This window comes from Trachemys scripta, chromosome 18 (assembly GCF_013100865.1).
Source record: "Trachemys scripta elegans isolate TJP31775 chromosome 18, CAS_Tse_1.0, whole genome shotgun sequence".
NCBI lineage: Eukaryota > Metazoa > Chordata > Testudines > Emydidae > Trachemys > Trachemys scripta.
Window position 1 is genome coordinate 16115201 of NC_048315.1, and position 16107 is coordinate 16131307.

At 44.7% G+C, this 16107-nt stretch overlaps 1 protein-coding gene across 6 annotated transcripts in view; it reads right to left on the reverse strand.

The window, feature by feature from the left end:
* GTF2IRD1 (GTF2I repeat domain containing 1) overlaps positions 1-16107 on the reverse strand; it is a 170939-nt gene that overhangs the window by 55408 nt on the left and 99424 nt on the right. For all 6 annotated transcript variants that reach the window (XM_034752965.1, XM_034752961.1, XM_034752962.1 and 3 more), the window contains 5 exons: positions 15220-15303; positions 13881-14064; positions 10024-10049; positions 6903-7023; positions 911-948 (listed from right to left, as the gene is read on the reverse strand). In XM_034752965.1, the coding sequence (XP_034608856.1) occupies positions 911-948; positions 6903-7023; positions 10024-10049; positions 13881-14064; positions 15220-15303 (453 nt within the window). The remainder of the gene's footprint in view (positions 1-910; positions 949-6902; positions 7024-10023; positions 10050-13880; positions 14065-15219; positions 15304-16107) is intronic.

The window sequence follows — 16107 nt, forward strand, 5'->3', positions numbered from 1 at the left end:
AAATTTGTTAGTCTCTAAGGTGCAGCAAGTATTTCTGTTCTATTATCGTCAAAGTGTTCTGTTGCATCAAGGCCTGCCCGAAAGGCCATAGGACGAGTATCTCTGCTTCCCTGTCTGTGAAATGGGGAAAATACTTACTCACTTCTCTGCCTCCAAGGGGTATTGTGACGATCAATTCACGTCAAAAAGATTTCAGAGATGTGTCTAAAGGAAGCTCTCTAGAAAGGATCCTTGACTGTAATTCACTCTTCCCACTAGTATATCAGAGCCACAGTCTGTAGGCCGTCAGGGCACAGAACGAGTCTGGTCTATTTTCTCAGGCTTTTTCCCACCTTTATTCAGCTTACTCTCCTGGGTAGGTATTCTTGTTGTTATTATCTTTTGTATTTGTTTTTAAATAATGATGCATTCCCACTCAGATGGGCTCATTTTAAAGAGGGAGCGTGTGTGTGTGTATGTACAAGACACACAACATCCCTCATACAGAGATTCACAGAATTGTTTATTGCACATCAAAATACACAATATAGAAGGCATTGTCCTCCCCATGACATATCTCTTCCTATAAACTATTCAATAGAAGCATTCAGAGATTCCAAGCCCCACACAATGGAAAGTATAATACACTATGGGGAGCCGTGATAGGCAGCAATGTTTGCTACACTTTTGTCATTTGTATTGAAAGGTTTCATTACAACAGCCATAACTGCAGCACATTGCTGGGAGAGTGCGCACTCAGCAAATGCATTTCATGTGGCATGTCATCATCTCAGCCAAAGAACTGGAGAGTTTATCTGCTTCCCGGGGAAATCTGATATTTATTAGAAGGTACCAGGACTTTTTTTTTTTTTTTTTTTGTCCCTCACCATTACACTTTTTCAGTAGAAAGCAGCAATTATTTCTTGCTCACCTGGTTCACAGTCTTCAGAAACACTACTCTTCTCAGACCTGACAAGGAGAAGCAGACAGGAGACATGGTAAAGGAACGATCAATGGATAGCTTAAAAAAAAACAAAACATGCTTATATACAGTGCAGCAAATAGACAAAAGAGGGGCATTTTCAAGGGACTGATTAAAAAAAACTAGCTCCAACTTCAATACTTCCTCTGCATAAGGAAAAAATAAAGATCCCACCCTGACGATCCTAGCAGCAGAGCACTCCCGGGCTCCAGTTGAAAGAATTCATGACAGCTCTCAGGGTTTCTGGTGTCAGTAAACCATTGCAAATTCCCTTCTTTAAGGCTTATACAACTCGCCAGCAAATCAGAACATTATAATACATTTCATAAGGAAGTGAGACACACCCCAGGATGGCATGGTGTGGCACAGACGGTTTGTCTTGCATGACTTTTGGATGGGCAATGCCACTTAACTTACCAGTGTGACACGTTTCTGCAGTAGAGGTTTTCACTGGGGTAATTACATATGTGCCGCTACTGCAGAGGAAATGTTTGAAAATGTTCTTAAGATAGATGGGTCTCAAATCAAGCTCAGTTTCCCCCCTTAACAGTGCTATTATATATCTGAACTTCTGGGAAGATTCAGGTACCATCCTGCACATCTGAAACCCTGCAAACATTTCAAGCATTGCCATGAATGAGATCAATCTTCTGGCCAATGACCTACTGGAGGCTAAAGCATGCGTTGTCTTGGGTTTTTAAGTATCCAAGCCCCCTGGGTTCTGAGTCCCCACTCAGTCACATCAGTGCAAACCAGGAGTAAATCCACAGATGTCAATGAAGTAACATCGATGTAAAGAAAGAGGAGAACCTCACTGAGTTTTAACAACAAACCTCAGGTCTACACCGCAAACTTGCATCAGCGCAGCTGTCCCCGTTAGCGATTCTGGTGAAGATGCTTTAAGCTGATGGGAGAGAGTGCTAGGTCTTCTGCCCAGAACTCGTCGTTTGACTGAATCTGCACCCACCGAAGACAACGAGAGTGGCACCATTGACTTCCATGGGAACAGAGTGAAGCCAGCCAGGAATGCTTTTGAAAATCCCTCTCTAAGGATGTAAGGATTTATATGGAGAGCAAGGCTACCCACAGCTATTCGAATACATGCTAAATATTACAAAAACCAAACAAGAGTTTTTGGAAGGGATGTAAACCCTTGGGCTTCAGGGCGTTCGGCAACCTGTTCCCCATCTGTAAAATGGGGATAGCAGCACTGTCCTGCCTCCCTGGGGTGTTGTGAAAATGAACAGTAACAATTTCAGGTACTATCGTAACGAGGGCTGCGTAAGCATCCATCTAGACAGAACAGCCAAACCCTGATTACCATCAGCGGTGCAAGATCAGGTCCTAATTTGCACTACCCATTATGCTCTCATTTAGCAAAGACTATGCATAGTCAAGTAGACAATAGAGCTTTTCCATCTATGCAATATACCTACCTATACAATATACCTATATAATAGTATTCCAATATAAGCAAAGACCCAATCCAGTGCCCACTGAAGTCAATAAAACCCTTTAATTGACTTTAATGAGTGAGCCCTATATTTATATATCAATTCTTAATTTCAACAACTTATTACCAGTATAATCAATTCATACAATGTATCACTTCCTTTAGCAATATACATACATTGTGCAATCCAATACCACAACTGAAATTACAGACTCCCCAGTTGCAATTGTTCATCTGAGGCCTGATTCAGCAAAACACTTAAGCATATGTTTAAGTGTTTTACTGAAGAGGAACATGATCGCTCCGAGGCTTAAAGTTCAGCATGTGCCTATATACCTTGATGAATACTTGCCAAAGCGCTGTGACATTGTGATGTTGGATTCTGCTTGTAAGAGGCAACCTTTGCCTGAGCCATATTTCTTAAACCTGGGGCGGCAGTCAAAGAAGCGGTCTCCTTTGCAAGTTCTAGCACTTGAACAAGAAGAGCAAAGGCCTGACAATTTTCACAGTTTTTGAAGACTCCCTCTTGCTCCAGAGACTTTTTCCCAAGTTTTTTGCTTGGCTGAGACTAGTGCAAGAGTATCCATCCCACAAATGTATGCGAAATGGCACGATACAGAGCATGAACCAAATTCCACTCTAAGCTCTGTCCGCTTCCCAGCGCTTGTTGCCTTAAAGTCAATATCATCACACAAATCTACTCCTGGTCTCGGGCGCTGAAGAATACGGAGAATGTGACTGTCAGGTGTTAAGAATTTTGGATCAATACATTCCTTGTGCTAAAATACTCTGTGATAGTTCCGCGCTCAGCATGTGACAGCCAGCTCTGGACAAAGAGGAATTGATTCAACAGCAGCCTTTTCAGTCACGTGTTCCACATGTTTACTTATTTCCCCATTAGACCCTCACCAAAGCAACAAGTTTATCCATTCTTGGAAAATACAGCCTTGTCCGCATGCGACGGCTGTCAGCTTGACCTATGCACCAGGGGCTGCCGGGCTACAGCATGAACTGCAATTGACCAAGCTAAAAAGCCAAGGGTCTGTAGCCGGGGGCTGTAACAAACTCATATTATTTATGAATCTGTAACACATAGAAGCGGGTGGGTCACATCACACAGTTTAGTAAAAACAATGCAAAAGGCCGTGTCTCTTCTCTCTGTTTTAAGAGAATCTTAATTAGGTTTAGCTTTCATCTGCTCCTAATCAACTTCAGCAAATAAAATAGAATACCACCTAGCTCTTGTATTTAAATAAGCCTGGTTTAAACTAAAATAAGAATGTGGACACAACAGCCTTTGGGGCCAGTTTAAGTGAATTTGATTTTAAAATCCCACTTTCAGTTAAACTGGATCAACTCGGCATGCCCTAAGTACACCAAGCAGCACTCACTAGTCGAGCGTATGTGTCCTGTACAGGGCATCATCGTTATTACTTGTGACACAGCAATTCAAAGGCAGAGCCAGTCCCTGCCCTCAGCCGTAGTTATCTCAGGATATTTGTAAAGACCTTTTTCCTGTGGGATTCACTATCCATCACAAAATTAAACAGGATGTTGCAACCAGTGCCAAACGCCCCAAGGCCTTCAGGGCTAGAATGTTATTAACCTCAGTGGGTACGTCTACACCACACACTAAGCTCAGGTTTGACCCCCAAGCGCCCCTTCCATGCACACACAAAGCCGTCTGACTCGTGTCAACAAGCACTCAGGGCCTGGTCCTAGAGCAGAGGTGGGCAAACTACCGCCCGCGGGCCACACCCGGCCTGCGGGACCCTCCTGCCCAGCCCCCGAGCTCCTGGCCCGGGAGGCTAGCCCCCGGCCCCTCCCACACAGCCTCAGCGCGCCGCACTGCTGGTGCAGAGCTGCAACCTGACCCAGTGCTCTGTGCTGCGCAGTGGGGTGGCTGGAGCCGTGCAACCAGCCACCGGTGCTCCAGGCAGCACGGTAAGGGGGCAGGTGGGGTTTGATAGAGGGCCAGGGAGTTTGGGGTGGTGGTCAGGGGGCGGGGGTGTGGATAGGGGTCGGGGCGGTCAGAAGGCAGGGAACAGGGGGTTGAATGAGTGCAGGAGTCCCGGGGGGGGGAGCAGTCAGGCAGGAGGGGGGGTTGGATGGGGGAGCGGGGGGCAGTCAGAGGCAGGGGTTCCAGGGGCGGTCAGGGGACAGGGAGGGGGGCATGTGTGTAGATGGGGCAGGAGTCCTGGGGGGGCCGTCAGGGGGCGAGAGCAGGGGGCGGGGGCCAGGCCACGCCTGGCTGTTTGGGGCGGCACAGCCTCCCCTAACCGGCCCTCCATACAATTTCCGAAACCCGATGCGGCCCTCGGGCCAAAAAGTTTGCCTGCCCCATCTTAGAGTCTTGCTGGGGGGAGAGCAGAGCCCCACTCCCGCTGAGACTGGGGTCTAAGCCTTATCATGCTGCAGTGCGGATGCAGCTCAAGCTGCAGACCCAAGTCAGGAGGTCTGCGTAGTGAAGTATGAACGTGTTGGCATGGAAACACTGCGTCCACCAGCCCAGCTCCCACAGGCCTGGGGTTAGCCCCAGAGCACCATGGGAGTTTTGCCCTGGGCTTCACTGGGACCAGGATTTCACCTGGCAAAGCTGGTTGGGCATGTGGGAGGAGGGAAGTGGGAGTTGGCTGATCCCCCAAATGGGGTGTCACAGAATAGCCCCTATCCCCTGGCACACCCCGGGGGCTGTGGAAGGAATCACACCCCTCTGGGGTAACACCAGCACCCAGAGCGCTGCAGCCACATACCACCATGTACCTGGCGTCTCAGCAACATTAAGCTGGTCACACACCAGAACATCTCTCCCCTTGCCGTCTGTAGTCACATGTCACTACATTTACACTTCGTTCATACAGAGTTAATACCTAATCAATAGGTGTTATAAGAATATCATAGGCATACGTCATGTGTGTTACACGTGGTTACACATGCATCACTTGAAGGCTTGATAGATGGTTATAAACTATGGACCACGCTGCAGAGGAAGGCAAAAAATCCCCAGGGTCTCTGCCAATCTGACTTGGGGGGAAACTTTCTTCCCGACCCCAAATATGGCAATCAGTTGGATCCTGAGTATGTGGGCAATACTCAACAGCCAGACACCTGGGAAAGAATTCTTAGAGCCCTCCTCATCTAGCGTCCCATCATCTGCTGGCCTCTATGAATTTGATTAGACATTTGTCAAAACACCTATCAATCAGTTACGAATGTACCCTTCTTATCAAGTGTGACCTGTTAGACTGCAGTCTGATGGTGAATTTTTAGACTTACTTTAGGCATCTTAGATAATTCAGGAAGGAAATCTTCTAGCTTGTTTGCACACAGTTGTGATCTGACCCCTTTTGTTCAAACTCGGTGGTTTTGATCTCTTTTTTTTTTGTATCAGCTCACAATATCGGGATGTTCTGATTTCTCTAGTGGTTTGCCAACGGCAGTAAGGGTGGGCACACCATCAAAAGTGAAAAATGAGCCCCTTGGTTTTCATTATTGTGCCAAAACAAAGCACTTGCAGTTACCACATTACCAGCAACACCATTCGGTGCCTTCCATCTCACTCCCCTTACTCATGTGCTTTCCAGATTTCAGACAGCTGCTAGCAGAGGATTGCAGAGTACGCTCCAAACTCACAGCATGACAAATTATATATATATATATATACACACACACACACACACACACACACACATATACACACAGCTTCCACTTGTAGCAACCGCGTCTCTGGAAATCTTTCCAGTGCCAACAGTGTGCTCAGCACTGCACAAGTGACAAAAGAGGATACAGTCCCTGCCCTGAGGAGTTTGCAATCTAAACAGACAGGCAGCACAAACTGGACACTACACCACACTGAAAGGCTCAGACCTGGACCTAATTTGGGGGCAAATCCTGAAGTTCTTATTCAGTTTTCACTCAGGCAAAAAACTCACTTCCTTTGACTCCCACATCTGGTCCTGAGTGCGTACGGTAAGTGATATAAACCATCTCTCTTCTCTTACACAGACACGCACGCGCGGAAGCGCTTGGGCTAACTGAGTGCATACTTTTCACTTTTTGTTTTAACGTTCTCCTCCCCCCTGGATTTCCCAGCATTGCTGTGACTAACAGCGACTCCCTCACTAGCCTCGTGCAGTAAAAGCCTGACAAATGAAGGCTGATTAGACTTTTTCTCACTTACAGCTTTACTAGTAATGTCAACCCTACTGCACCAGGTTAAAAAAAAAAAAATCCTATGCATTTGAAATGGGAAGGTTTCCAGCTCGTTGCTGCATAGCATTGGAAACCAATGAAAGACACAGTATATGTCAGAGAGGCGATGATCAGTGCTTCCACAGAGCAAGACTCTCACCCTCATTGTGAGCAGAACCTCGCTCCACCAGCGGTTCAAGTGGACCCCAGTGGGGCTGCACATGGGCTGAGGGGGTCACAATCTAGCCTCTAGTCATTACGGAGGAAACTGCTTAGGTGGAGATGAAAGCCACATACCTGTTATTAGCCTGAGAAGTCCCTGCCAGGTCTAGCACTGCCATTCTGTGTGGTTCCGGAGAGATTTCCCCCGATGGGCTGGAGGGCTCCAGTTTGGTAGGATCTTTGGTAAATTTACTTCCTGGTCCCAGTTCCGCAGCAAGGTTTGGTAATGAAAAGCACAACCAGAATTAACCACAGAAGAATTTGAATGCTAGCAGCACAGCTCACTAAACTACACGTCGGTCCTCTCCTGGATTTACAAAGCTAGTCAGCAGCTTGTGATGCAGAAAGAGTGAGTGCCTGGGTTACGCATAAAGGGTTTGTCAATACAGCAATCAGAGGGTGTGACTTGGACAGAACGAGCTAGCTTTAAGCTAGCTTCAGTCCAGGACCAGAGGGCACTTCAGTGTGGGCTGAACAAGCCTGTCTGGAACCCTGGGTAATTACTCACAGGGCTAGCCTGCACTGAAGCAAGTGCTGCTGGATCTGAGCGGGCCTGATTAAAGTGAGCTCGGGTAGGTCTACTCAAGCAGCAGTCGCCCTGTGACTGCAGTACAGACAACCCAAAGATACGGGGACACCTTCTCTCGGTTACCCTGTAGCATTAGTATGATCTAGCACAGGAAATTCTGCTTGGTAATTGCCTTCTCGCCATTCTAGGAGAAAAGTCCTTCCAGCAAGAAGAGATGCAGGACCTCCTGGGAGATGGGCACCTTTGCATTTGAGCCAGACCTCCTCGCACAGGGATGGCTAGTTAGGGTAATACTACTGAATGCAGCGAAAGGCTTGAGGGGAAAAAATCCTCAGGAAACGTTTTATGGAGGCAGTTTCACTAGTGTTGGCCGGGAGCAGGACGGTTCCGGTGGCGGGGAGGCATTGAGGATGACTCCCATTTACACATGCCTCTCTCGATGGATCTTCGTTTACCAGGCCTTCCTATTGTTTTGGGTCCTCCATGTCTCCTCTTTCAATTCACCGGGATTCCTCACTTCTCCGGGGGCAAGTACCTAGAAGATGAATTCAGTTCCCAGGTGCCGGTATGCTGGGCTCCACCCTCTTCCCTTCCCGGTGAATTGTTTGATATTCTTGTTGCATAGCCTCAGGTGGCCCGAATTCCTGAGCACAGGAGTCAGGTTGGGAGGGGCCCAGTGTGCATTGCGTTGAACAATCTGACACAGGACGGCCAGTTCAGAGCTTAGCACAGATAAAAGTGGGCGCCCTGTAGGGAGGCAAGGCACAGAGCAACCACCAGCCACACAAATTGACCTACAGGCCAGTGGTATCCTGTAGGCTGCTACTTGGCCAAAGGCATCACATTCTACTTCGAATAAAAGTGTTTTCTAATCTGTACGTGGTGAGAGAAGAGGCGGCGGGGGCGAGCGGGGGGGGGGGGGGGGGGAGAGCAGCACCATGGCCTGAGCATATAAAATCTGCCCTTTGTGCGTGAGAGAGAAGGGGCATAACAAATTGAGACAAGGAGAAAAATAAGCATTTAGCTGCCATGAAAACCTTCTCTCTTTGCCCTTCCCCTGCTCCTCAGTAATCAAGCTCCAGCAATGATCTTAGAGATGAAAAGAGCACTACGAAGACAGCAAAGGAAATGAAAATCAGGTGCTAGAGAGCAGGTGAATGGAGACTGGAGGATTAGCTAGATCTGGGGGAAGGAGGGAGCAGAATTATTCTGACAAGCTGCACAAACCAGGCAGGTGTCTCATTATCATCTGTAATACTTGAACTTTACTCAGCTCTAAGTCACATTGCAGCTACCTCCTTTTGAAGCGTGTACAATCGATGGCAATGTAAAGTCCCTTTTCCTTTAGGCTCCGGCATGTAAAGGAGGGCAAGGTTTCGCAACGGGAACACCAAGCAGCATGGAGCATTAAAGATGCTTCCCACAGTTCAACTGGGTCCTTCCCGTGCACCAAAATCTTGCTCTTGTAACAATGAAGCTGCCCAGGGAGCCGCAAAAATAGGTTTCCTAGGAGCGGTGGGTTTTTAATTAAATGTTGAGCAAAACTGCAGTGGAAACCTTGGGATACTTTGTAGATGGCAACTTAAAGTGCAGCTCCGTTCCGACAAAGCGTAAAGTAAAAATGGCACCTCCTTACTCAGCAGACTCAGTTCTTTTGTGTATTCAGATCTGCTGACTTTTTGCTTCTGTTAGCCTTGCAGAGATCACACAGCTCGGAGGGAGTAAGCTGGAACGTGTTCCAATCCTGTGCAACAACAATGGAATTGTTTCCTAATTTCCAGTCAGTTACACTTCCGCAAACCCCACTGTAGGCAAAGGGGTTTCGTGGGTGCGAGGGAGGGCTTACCAGCAACATAACAAGGTTGTACAGGTGCCATTGAAGGGTTAATGTGGCTTGTAGAACCTTTATAACTGGTGATAAAAGCACCCAGCTTGACTCTCAGATCCCAGCCTTAGTTAGAGAAAATAAGTTTTCACTTGTAAACTGAGCCCATTGGGTCTGAAATCATCAGCAGACAAACACATGACCAGATGGTGCCATTTTTACAGTAACTTTTCAGATATACATCAGGTTAAGATAGGAAAAAGCCACTGGAGCAATCTTTTGGGTGTCTTTTCATAGTATTTTGAAAGGAGCGCTCAGATCTTACTAATATATGCCTCGTTTTATTTGCTAAAAGTTGCTTGAAATGGTGTCTCTTTCATATTACACTGTTCGCAGTACAAGTAAAAAGGAGCAAAAGACAAAGCCAAGTAGTTAAATTGAAGTAGTTGGGTATTTATATGCAAGGGAGAGAGAATAACTTATAAATGGGAATCCACAGTGTGTGTCTTCTGCCTTGTAAGTACAATTCAAATATTCCATGGCTTTCTAGGGGTGAAATTTACCTTGTGCACAAAGCCAGCTCATGGCCTATGCACGACTTACGTCTCACTTCAGCCCTATTTGAAGGGCTAAACTTAGACTTAAGTGGTGCATAAGTCCTATGCATGGAGTGAATTTTCTTCTACTTGTGTATATTATGTAAATGAGGTTTTATCTTTGGTGAACACAACTACATATGCCCTTCACTTATGGCTATTTAAATGATTACATCATTTTAACTCTATTTCTGTGTGTTCTCTTTCACTTCACAGACAATAAATCAAAGAATGTTATTAACGTACCTGTAAAAATTCTCTCATCAAACATCCTAGAAGGGGGAAAAGAAAAGAAACAGGAGCATCTAGTGAATGAATTTCAGGTATCGTTTATTAACAATATATTGAGTAAGAATCGTGTTGCGTTTATTTGTTCCTTTTCCTTGAAAAAAAACAACCACCCTGTATTTTCTTGTGCAATCGAACAACTAACAACATGTGTCTTTCATCTAAAGCACCTTAACATCTGCTTCTAAGTCATGATCTCCATTTTACTAACTGTATTAAATAAAACTGTTACTTTCTGGCTTTAGCAGGCGGCTATGGGGCCAAGACAGTTCAAGACGGCTTTTAATTCTGCTATTCAGTCTAGCCCATTTACCATTATGGCAGGAATATTTGCAATCTTGTCCATCTTTTGTAAATATGCAATTTTGGGACCATGGGTAAGTTTCCTATAAAAACTCATCTTAATAAAGTGTTCACTAAGCTCAGTCCAACAGCTCTTATGCGAGCAGAAAGAAAGAAACTTCCATAAGAGCAGCTATCAATAGACCACTAAATGACTAAATTTAGGACTGAAGAATGTTTCTCACTGTCGGCAATTCACCTTATGCCCACGACCTAAAAGAATTTAGGTTTCTCTCTGAATACCAAGATGCTGAGGTTTCTCTCTGAACACTAAGATGCTGACCTAGCAAATCATTTAAGATCGTGCATAACTTTAAGCATGTGAGTAGTTGCATGGGGCCTGATTCTTTGTTCTAAGGCTCTGATCCAACAAAGTACCTAAGCATGTGCTTAACTTTAAGCCAACAATGCCAGCCTCCATTGCCCACCTGTTATATTTATATTTTCCAATAAGCACCTTCATGCTTTGTCCCATGCTACCCGCTCACACTTCAGAGCAGCTCCCCCAAAACATCTGCAAAGCCACCTCCCAATCCTCCTTCAAATCCCTCTTTAAAACTCTCCTTTGTCATGATACCTACAATAAAACCTAACAAAGGTTAGGCCACTGGTGTGCTGGGACCACTACCTAGAATGCTGACTAATATGGTGTCATCTTTTCCTTGCACTCTCCCATCCACCTGTAACCATCTGCTGTCTCCTGTCTTAGATGGGAAACGATTTGGGGCAGAAACTGTCTTTTTATTCTCTGTTCGTACAGCATCTTGCACAGTGGGGTCCTGTTCCGTGATTGGGGCTCCTAGGCACTATTGCAATACAAATAAAAGGATAATAAATAAATAAATAAATAAATAAATAATAGCCGCCTTGCTGGATTGGGGCCTGATTTTGCAGTGTTTTACACCCCATTTGCACTCATTTTGCATTGGTGTAAATGCTACGAGGTGCAAGGCAATGGAGACCCAAGCCCCTTGACTCCATGGGATTACACACACACTTAAAGTTAGGCACGTGTTTAAGAACTTCGTTGAGTCAGGGATGGGTTGTTTTGTTTTTTCCTTCTTGCTCTAATTTCCAATAGCCTGAGCTTCACTTTCTGTCATTCTTTCAACCTTCTACCAATGCATTGGAAACTACCGGCCTTCGTTCAGAACGACATGTTACGATTAGAGCTGGTTGGAGAAACTTCGATGGAACCTTATTTTATCAGAATACGCAGACCCATCAACACCGAAACACGGTGCAAAATCAGCTCTTTTTCCCTGAGATTTGTTTTGGAAGAAAAACGAGGAAAAGTTCCAAGCATGTTGAAACGCCCCGTTCTGATATTTTCAGAAATGAAACAGTCCGACTTGGTTCATTTTTTTTAAATTTGGTATATTACACACTACAGAATTTTAAAAAAGTCAAAAACGAAAATTAAAATGTTGTCAAAAACCCAATGTTCCAATTGACTTGAAACAAAAATATTTTCGGAATTTTTCTTTGGAAGCATATCACGATTTTCAGCTTCCATTCCACTTCAGCATGAAGCCAAATCTTGGAATCTAAAAATCCGTAGTGAAACAGAACCTCTATCTTCAGCACAGGTCTAGTGACAAACGAGTGGACACACTGCTTTAAACTGGGGTGTCATTATTCACTGCGTCTATTGATTGGGGGAGAGCCAGTGCACTGGAGTGTATCTATTTTCTAAAGGAATCACAATGGGCCACGAGATTAATAAACTATTGCTATGTGCACTGCAAAAGAACTGGGGAGGAGTCCAAACTGCATAATTCAGATTAGAGGGGTTGGCACAAGGCCTCTCTCAAAAAAGGATTAATCTTGCCTCATCTACAGCCCCTCATCCTACATAAGAACAATTTCCCGTGACATAAAATAAACAGGAGTCATCGTACCAGTTGATTAAAGGGAAAGTGAAGAATTCATGACTGGATTCACTGATTTTTCAGCTGGAAATTGAGTGGCAGTAGGTGTCTAGAAATTCAGATCTGGCACGGAGGTCCTATTTCTTTGATGTTTTTATAGCCCTAGCACTAAGGGATTCCAGCCCTGATAGGTGCCTTTGGACACAATAAAGAACACTAATGTAACAACACTGCATTTTGTAGGTGCTAACAAAGACTTTACTAAGGGAATTATTGAGTTTCCTCAAAATAACTTGTAATTAAAGGTGTGGTTTTTTTCTCCCTCCCCCAATAAAGGGAGCTTTTGTTGATGACAGAAACCAGCAGCTCTGAGTAAGGATGAAAATTATGTTAAGAATTTTCTCTGTTTCAGATGAGCCCAAGAAGGGGGAAACAAAAAAAGACACATCGGGGAGGGAACCTCACAAAATGATGAGGAGAGGAAGGATTGTTAGGGCATCAGCCTGAAACTTGCTCCACCATAAACCTTGGGCAAATCCCTCTGCGCCTCAGTTCCCCACATGTACAATGGGGATAACAGCACTGCCCTGCCCCACGGGCGTGATACACATCATGATTCCGAGGTGCTGAGTACTATGGTGATCAGCTGACCGAGCTAGATAGGAAACAGTGTCCCTGCTGGAGAGATGAGGAGGGATTATACACACTGAAAATGATGAAATAATTGTGCAACTTTCCACCTTATTCCTATTCTAGTGCAAAAAGTAGAAACCACTATAAAAAACTGAACATACCTGTGGTTATCAGGCAAATAGGTAGGGGGGAAATTACCATATATATCTCAATATGCACTCAGCTAGCACATTTTGAATTTGTCATGTGTCATTTTGACAGCCTACTTAATGTGCAGGCAGATAAAACTCTTGAAAGGTTTAAGCTAATCTAGAGCCATTGTCACTGAAGCATTTGTGACATAACATTCGTGGTTTGTTATTGTAGGGATGATTATAAATACTGGGCAACTGGCATAGATTTGGTTTTTGTTAAATGCAAAAAAAAATTGAGCGCGCTGGAAAAACAGCGAATTGGGGGGGAGGGAGGGATATCAAAATCCACATATCTGTTTGCAAAAAACAAAGTAATTATTTACATAGCATGTGGTAAGTCAAGTTTTAGATCTATTAACCATCACAGTTAGTTTAAAAAAAAACAAAACAACAACAACAACAACCACAACCACCCCCCTCTGTAAAACCATACTGGAAAAATCTTTTCCCAGGTGTTGAATCTGCCCAACGTGCTTACTACTCTTTCATTCCCAAACTGATTCCAGGGGAACCCATCTCTCTGCCTCCAGTGGAAACATTCTTCTGTGTGGAAGTTTGTTTCAAACACAGAGTGGGCGAATAGAAAAAGTGATCCAATATTTGCTGCCATTATGTAATTTAAAAAAAAAAAAAAAAACACAACAGAATACAATTTTCTGGTTACTATTTAGGAACTAAATTTAGAACAAAACACTACCTACACGCTCACACAAAACAGGCAGACTAAAACATCATCCATGTCACCACTTTGAAATATCTCTGATTAGCTGTGTACCTTTTAATGACAAAGTGGATGTTGTGTCTTTCCTCCAGGATTCGTTTGAGCTTGGGGACACCATAGGTACAGGGTCGTTTGAAGGGTATTTTGTCAGGGATCCCAATTATTTCTACTGCCTCTGGGTCGCAGGCAATCTTCCGGTATGGCACGGGAACCATGTGGTCCAAACCCAAAGCTTCAGCTGAAAGGTTAACAGATGGCTTTAATTTCCAACTGGATTTTTTTTTTAAAGAAGACAAAGAGAAGGTGAGGACAACGTAATTCAACAAATTCAAGTAGATCTACAAAACAGGTAGATGTCTGCTGTCCTACTATCCTCCTTTTTCCAGCAACAGAGCCCCGGGCTCCAAGCTTAACTTATCCCTCGTCACTGCCAAAAGTTACCCCTAAGGGAGAAGTTAAACAGAGAAATAAAGCAAAGGACAAACAAAATCTAAACTAAATTTAAAAAATGCTGAGGTACATCTCACGCTACTCAAATCAGGTGACGTACAGAGGTACCTAGAAACAGCAACCACCACCACCCAGGAGAAACCCGTGCAGTCTTATGTATAGAGCTGGGTGGACCCTGTGACAACTTAGATCAAGATACAGAGATGCCTCACGCAAGCTTCAACACTACCCCTATCACAGCCAGCTTTTCTCTGGAGGTCACCCACTTCAGTACTGACCAAGCCCAAGCCTGCTTAGCTTGTGAGATCTGACAAGCCCACGGTACAACAGGGTATAACTATAATAACGCTGTTCTTCAATAGAAAGAACTACAGAAAGCACACTCGTTCTTCATGAACGGAGGCCATTGAATCTATTCCATTCATGACTGATTTAGTTTGCTTACAGATGCTCGCCTGGCTAGAAGATTAAGGAAAATAAACCTATGGGTTTATTTAAAAAGGGGGATTCATAATTTAACACCACAAAACAAAGCCATTTATGAGTTCCAAGGATGTTAAAAGCAGCTGGAATAACCAGTATCTTTATTTTTGCACTACGTTCATTTTCCAATAGTCGTGGTTCAGTTGTTCCTCCTAAAACTTTGCTGAAGGTACATAAGACATGCTTTCAAGCTGAGAACCTGTGCATTAAGTTTCAGACTGGGGCCACTTCGCAGCTAAGCTATAAATTCTTTGATATGGGGGATTCAGAATGGAAATATTGACATAACCTTAAATAGAAGCCATGAGCCTAGGAGCTGCCATGCGAGGAGTGTTAAAAAGGGAAGGGAGTTTAGCATATGGCTTCTGCTGCTGTGTTAGGGAACAAAAATGATTGCTACATAATGTTATGCAAACCACAAGCACTGCAGATGCATAATGGAATTTTAACTCCTACTCACCATATCTACTGTTAAACAGAATTTGCACGCACTCCCTAAGGGTGTTGATATCTTCAGTTTCTTTTATAAAACTGTCCCATTTATCTAGCAAAACAAAATATACAAAATAAGGAACTTCCATATGGCACACAGACAGCAGATGCACTTTTCGCTTGCGAGGTGTTAGGAATCGGGAACAAGGCTTGGCTGCCTTATAAACAGTTATTTCCCCTTCCTGAGCAAGTGCTGCCAGCTTGGTTGATAAGGTCTAGGCTTCTCCCATCATCCTGCGGGGTACTCCTCTGCAGCTGCACGTGCGTGAAAAGGACCTCTAAGGAAATGACTCTACATTTCCAACATTCAAATGAAAGAACTTCAGAACGGAACACGCCCAACCATAAGCCAATCTTTAAAAATCATTACAAGAAGTTTTAAATCTTGTATTAACTTCCCCTTACCGCCCCCCCGCCCCATCTATTGAAAATCTAGGAGAGTGAACGCCTAATTGTTCGTTACACTGCACGATACCCAGGCCAGGGATGGGATCTTCCTCTGCATTTGAAATTGCCCAGCACACCAGGGACACCCATTGTGTGGAAGAGAGCCACAGAACTGTTGTGTTTTAATTATTTGGAAACCACATGGGGATTTCAGTCTGTCCTTTCTGTTTGCAAAGCCAGGCAGAGCAGGAAGGATGGTCAGCCACAGCCTTTGGGCATGTTGTGCCTCAATTCCCCATTTATAACATGGGCAGCCTGTCTCCCCACTTCACAGGGGGCGCTCTGAGGAATTCCTGACTCTGTTGCACTCGGGTGAGGAGGCAGGGAGGGAGGTGTGGGTACAGACAGGTACAGAGAGAGGTTCCAGCTGCTACGCTGACACACTGCAACTAAGCTCAACGGAGCTAGG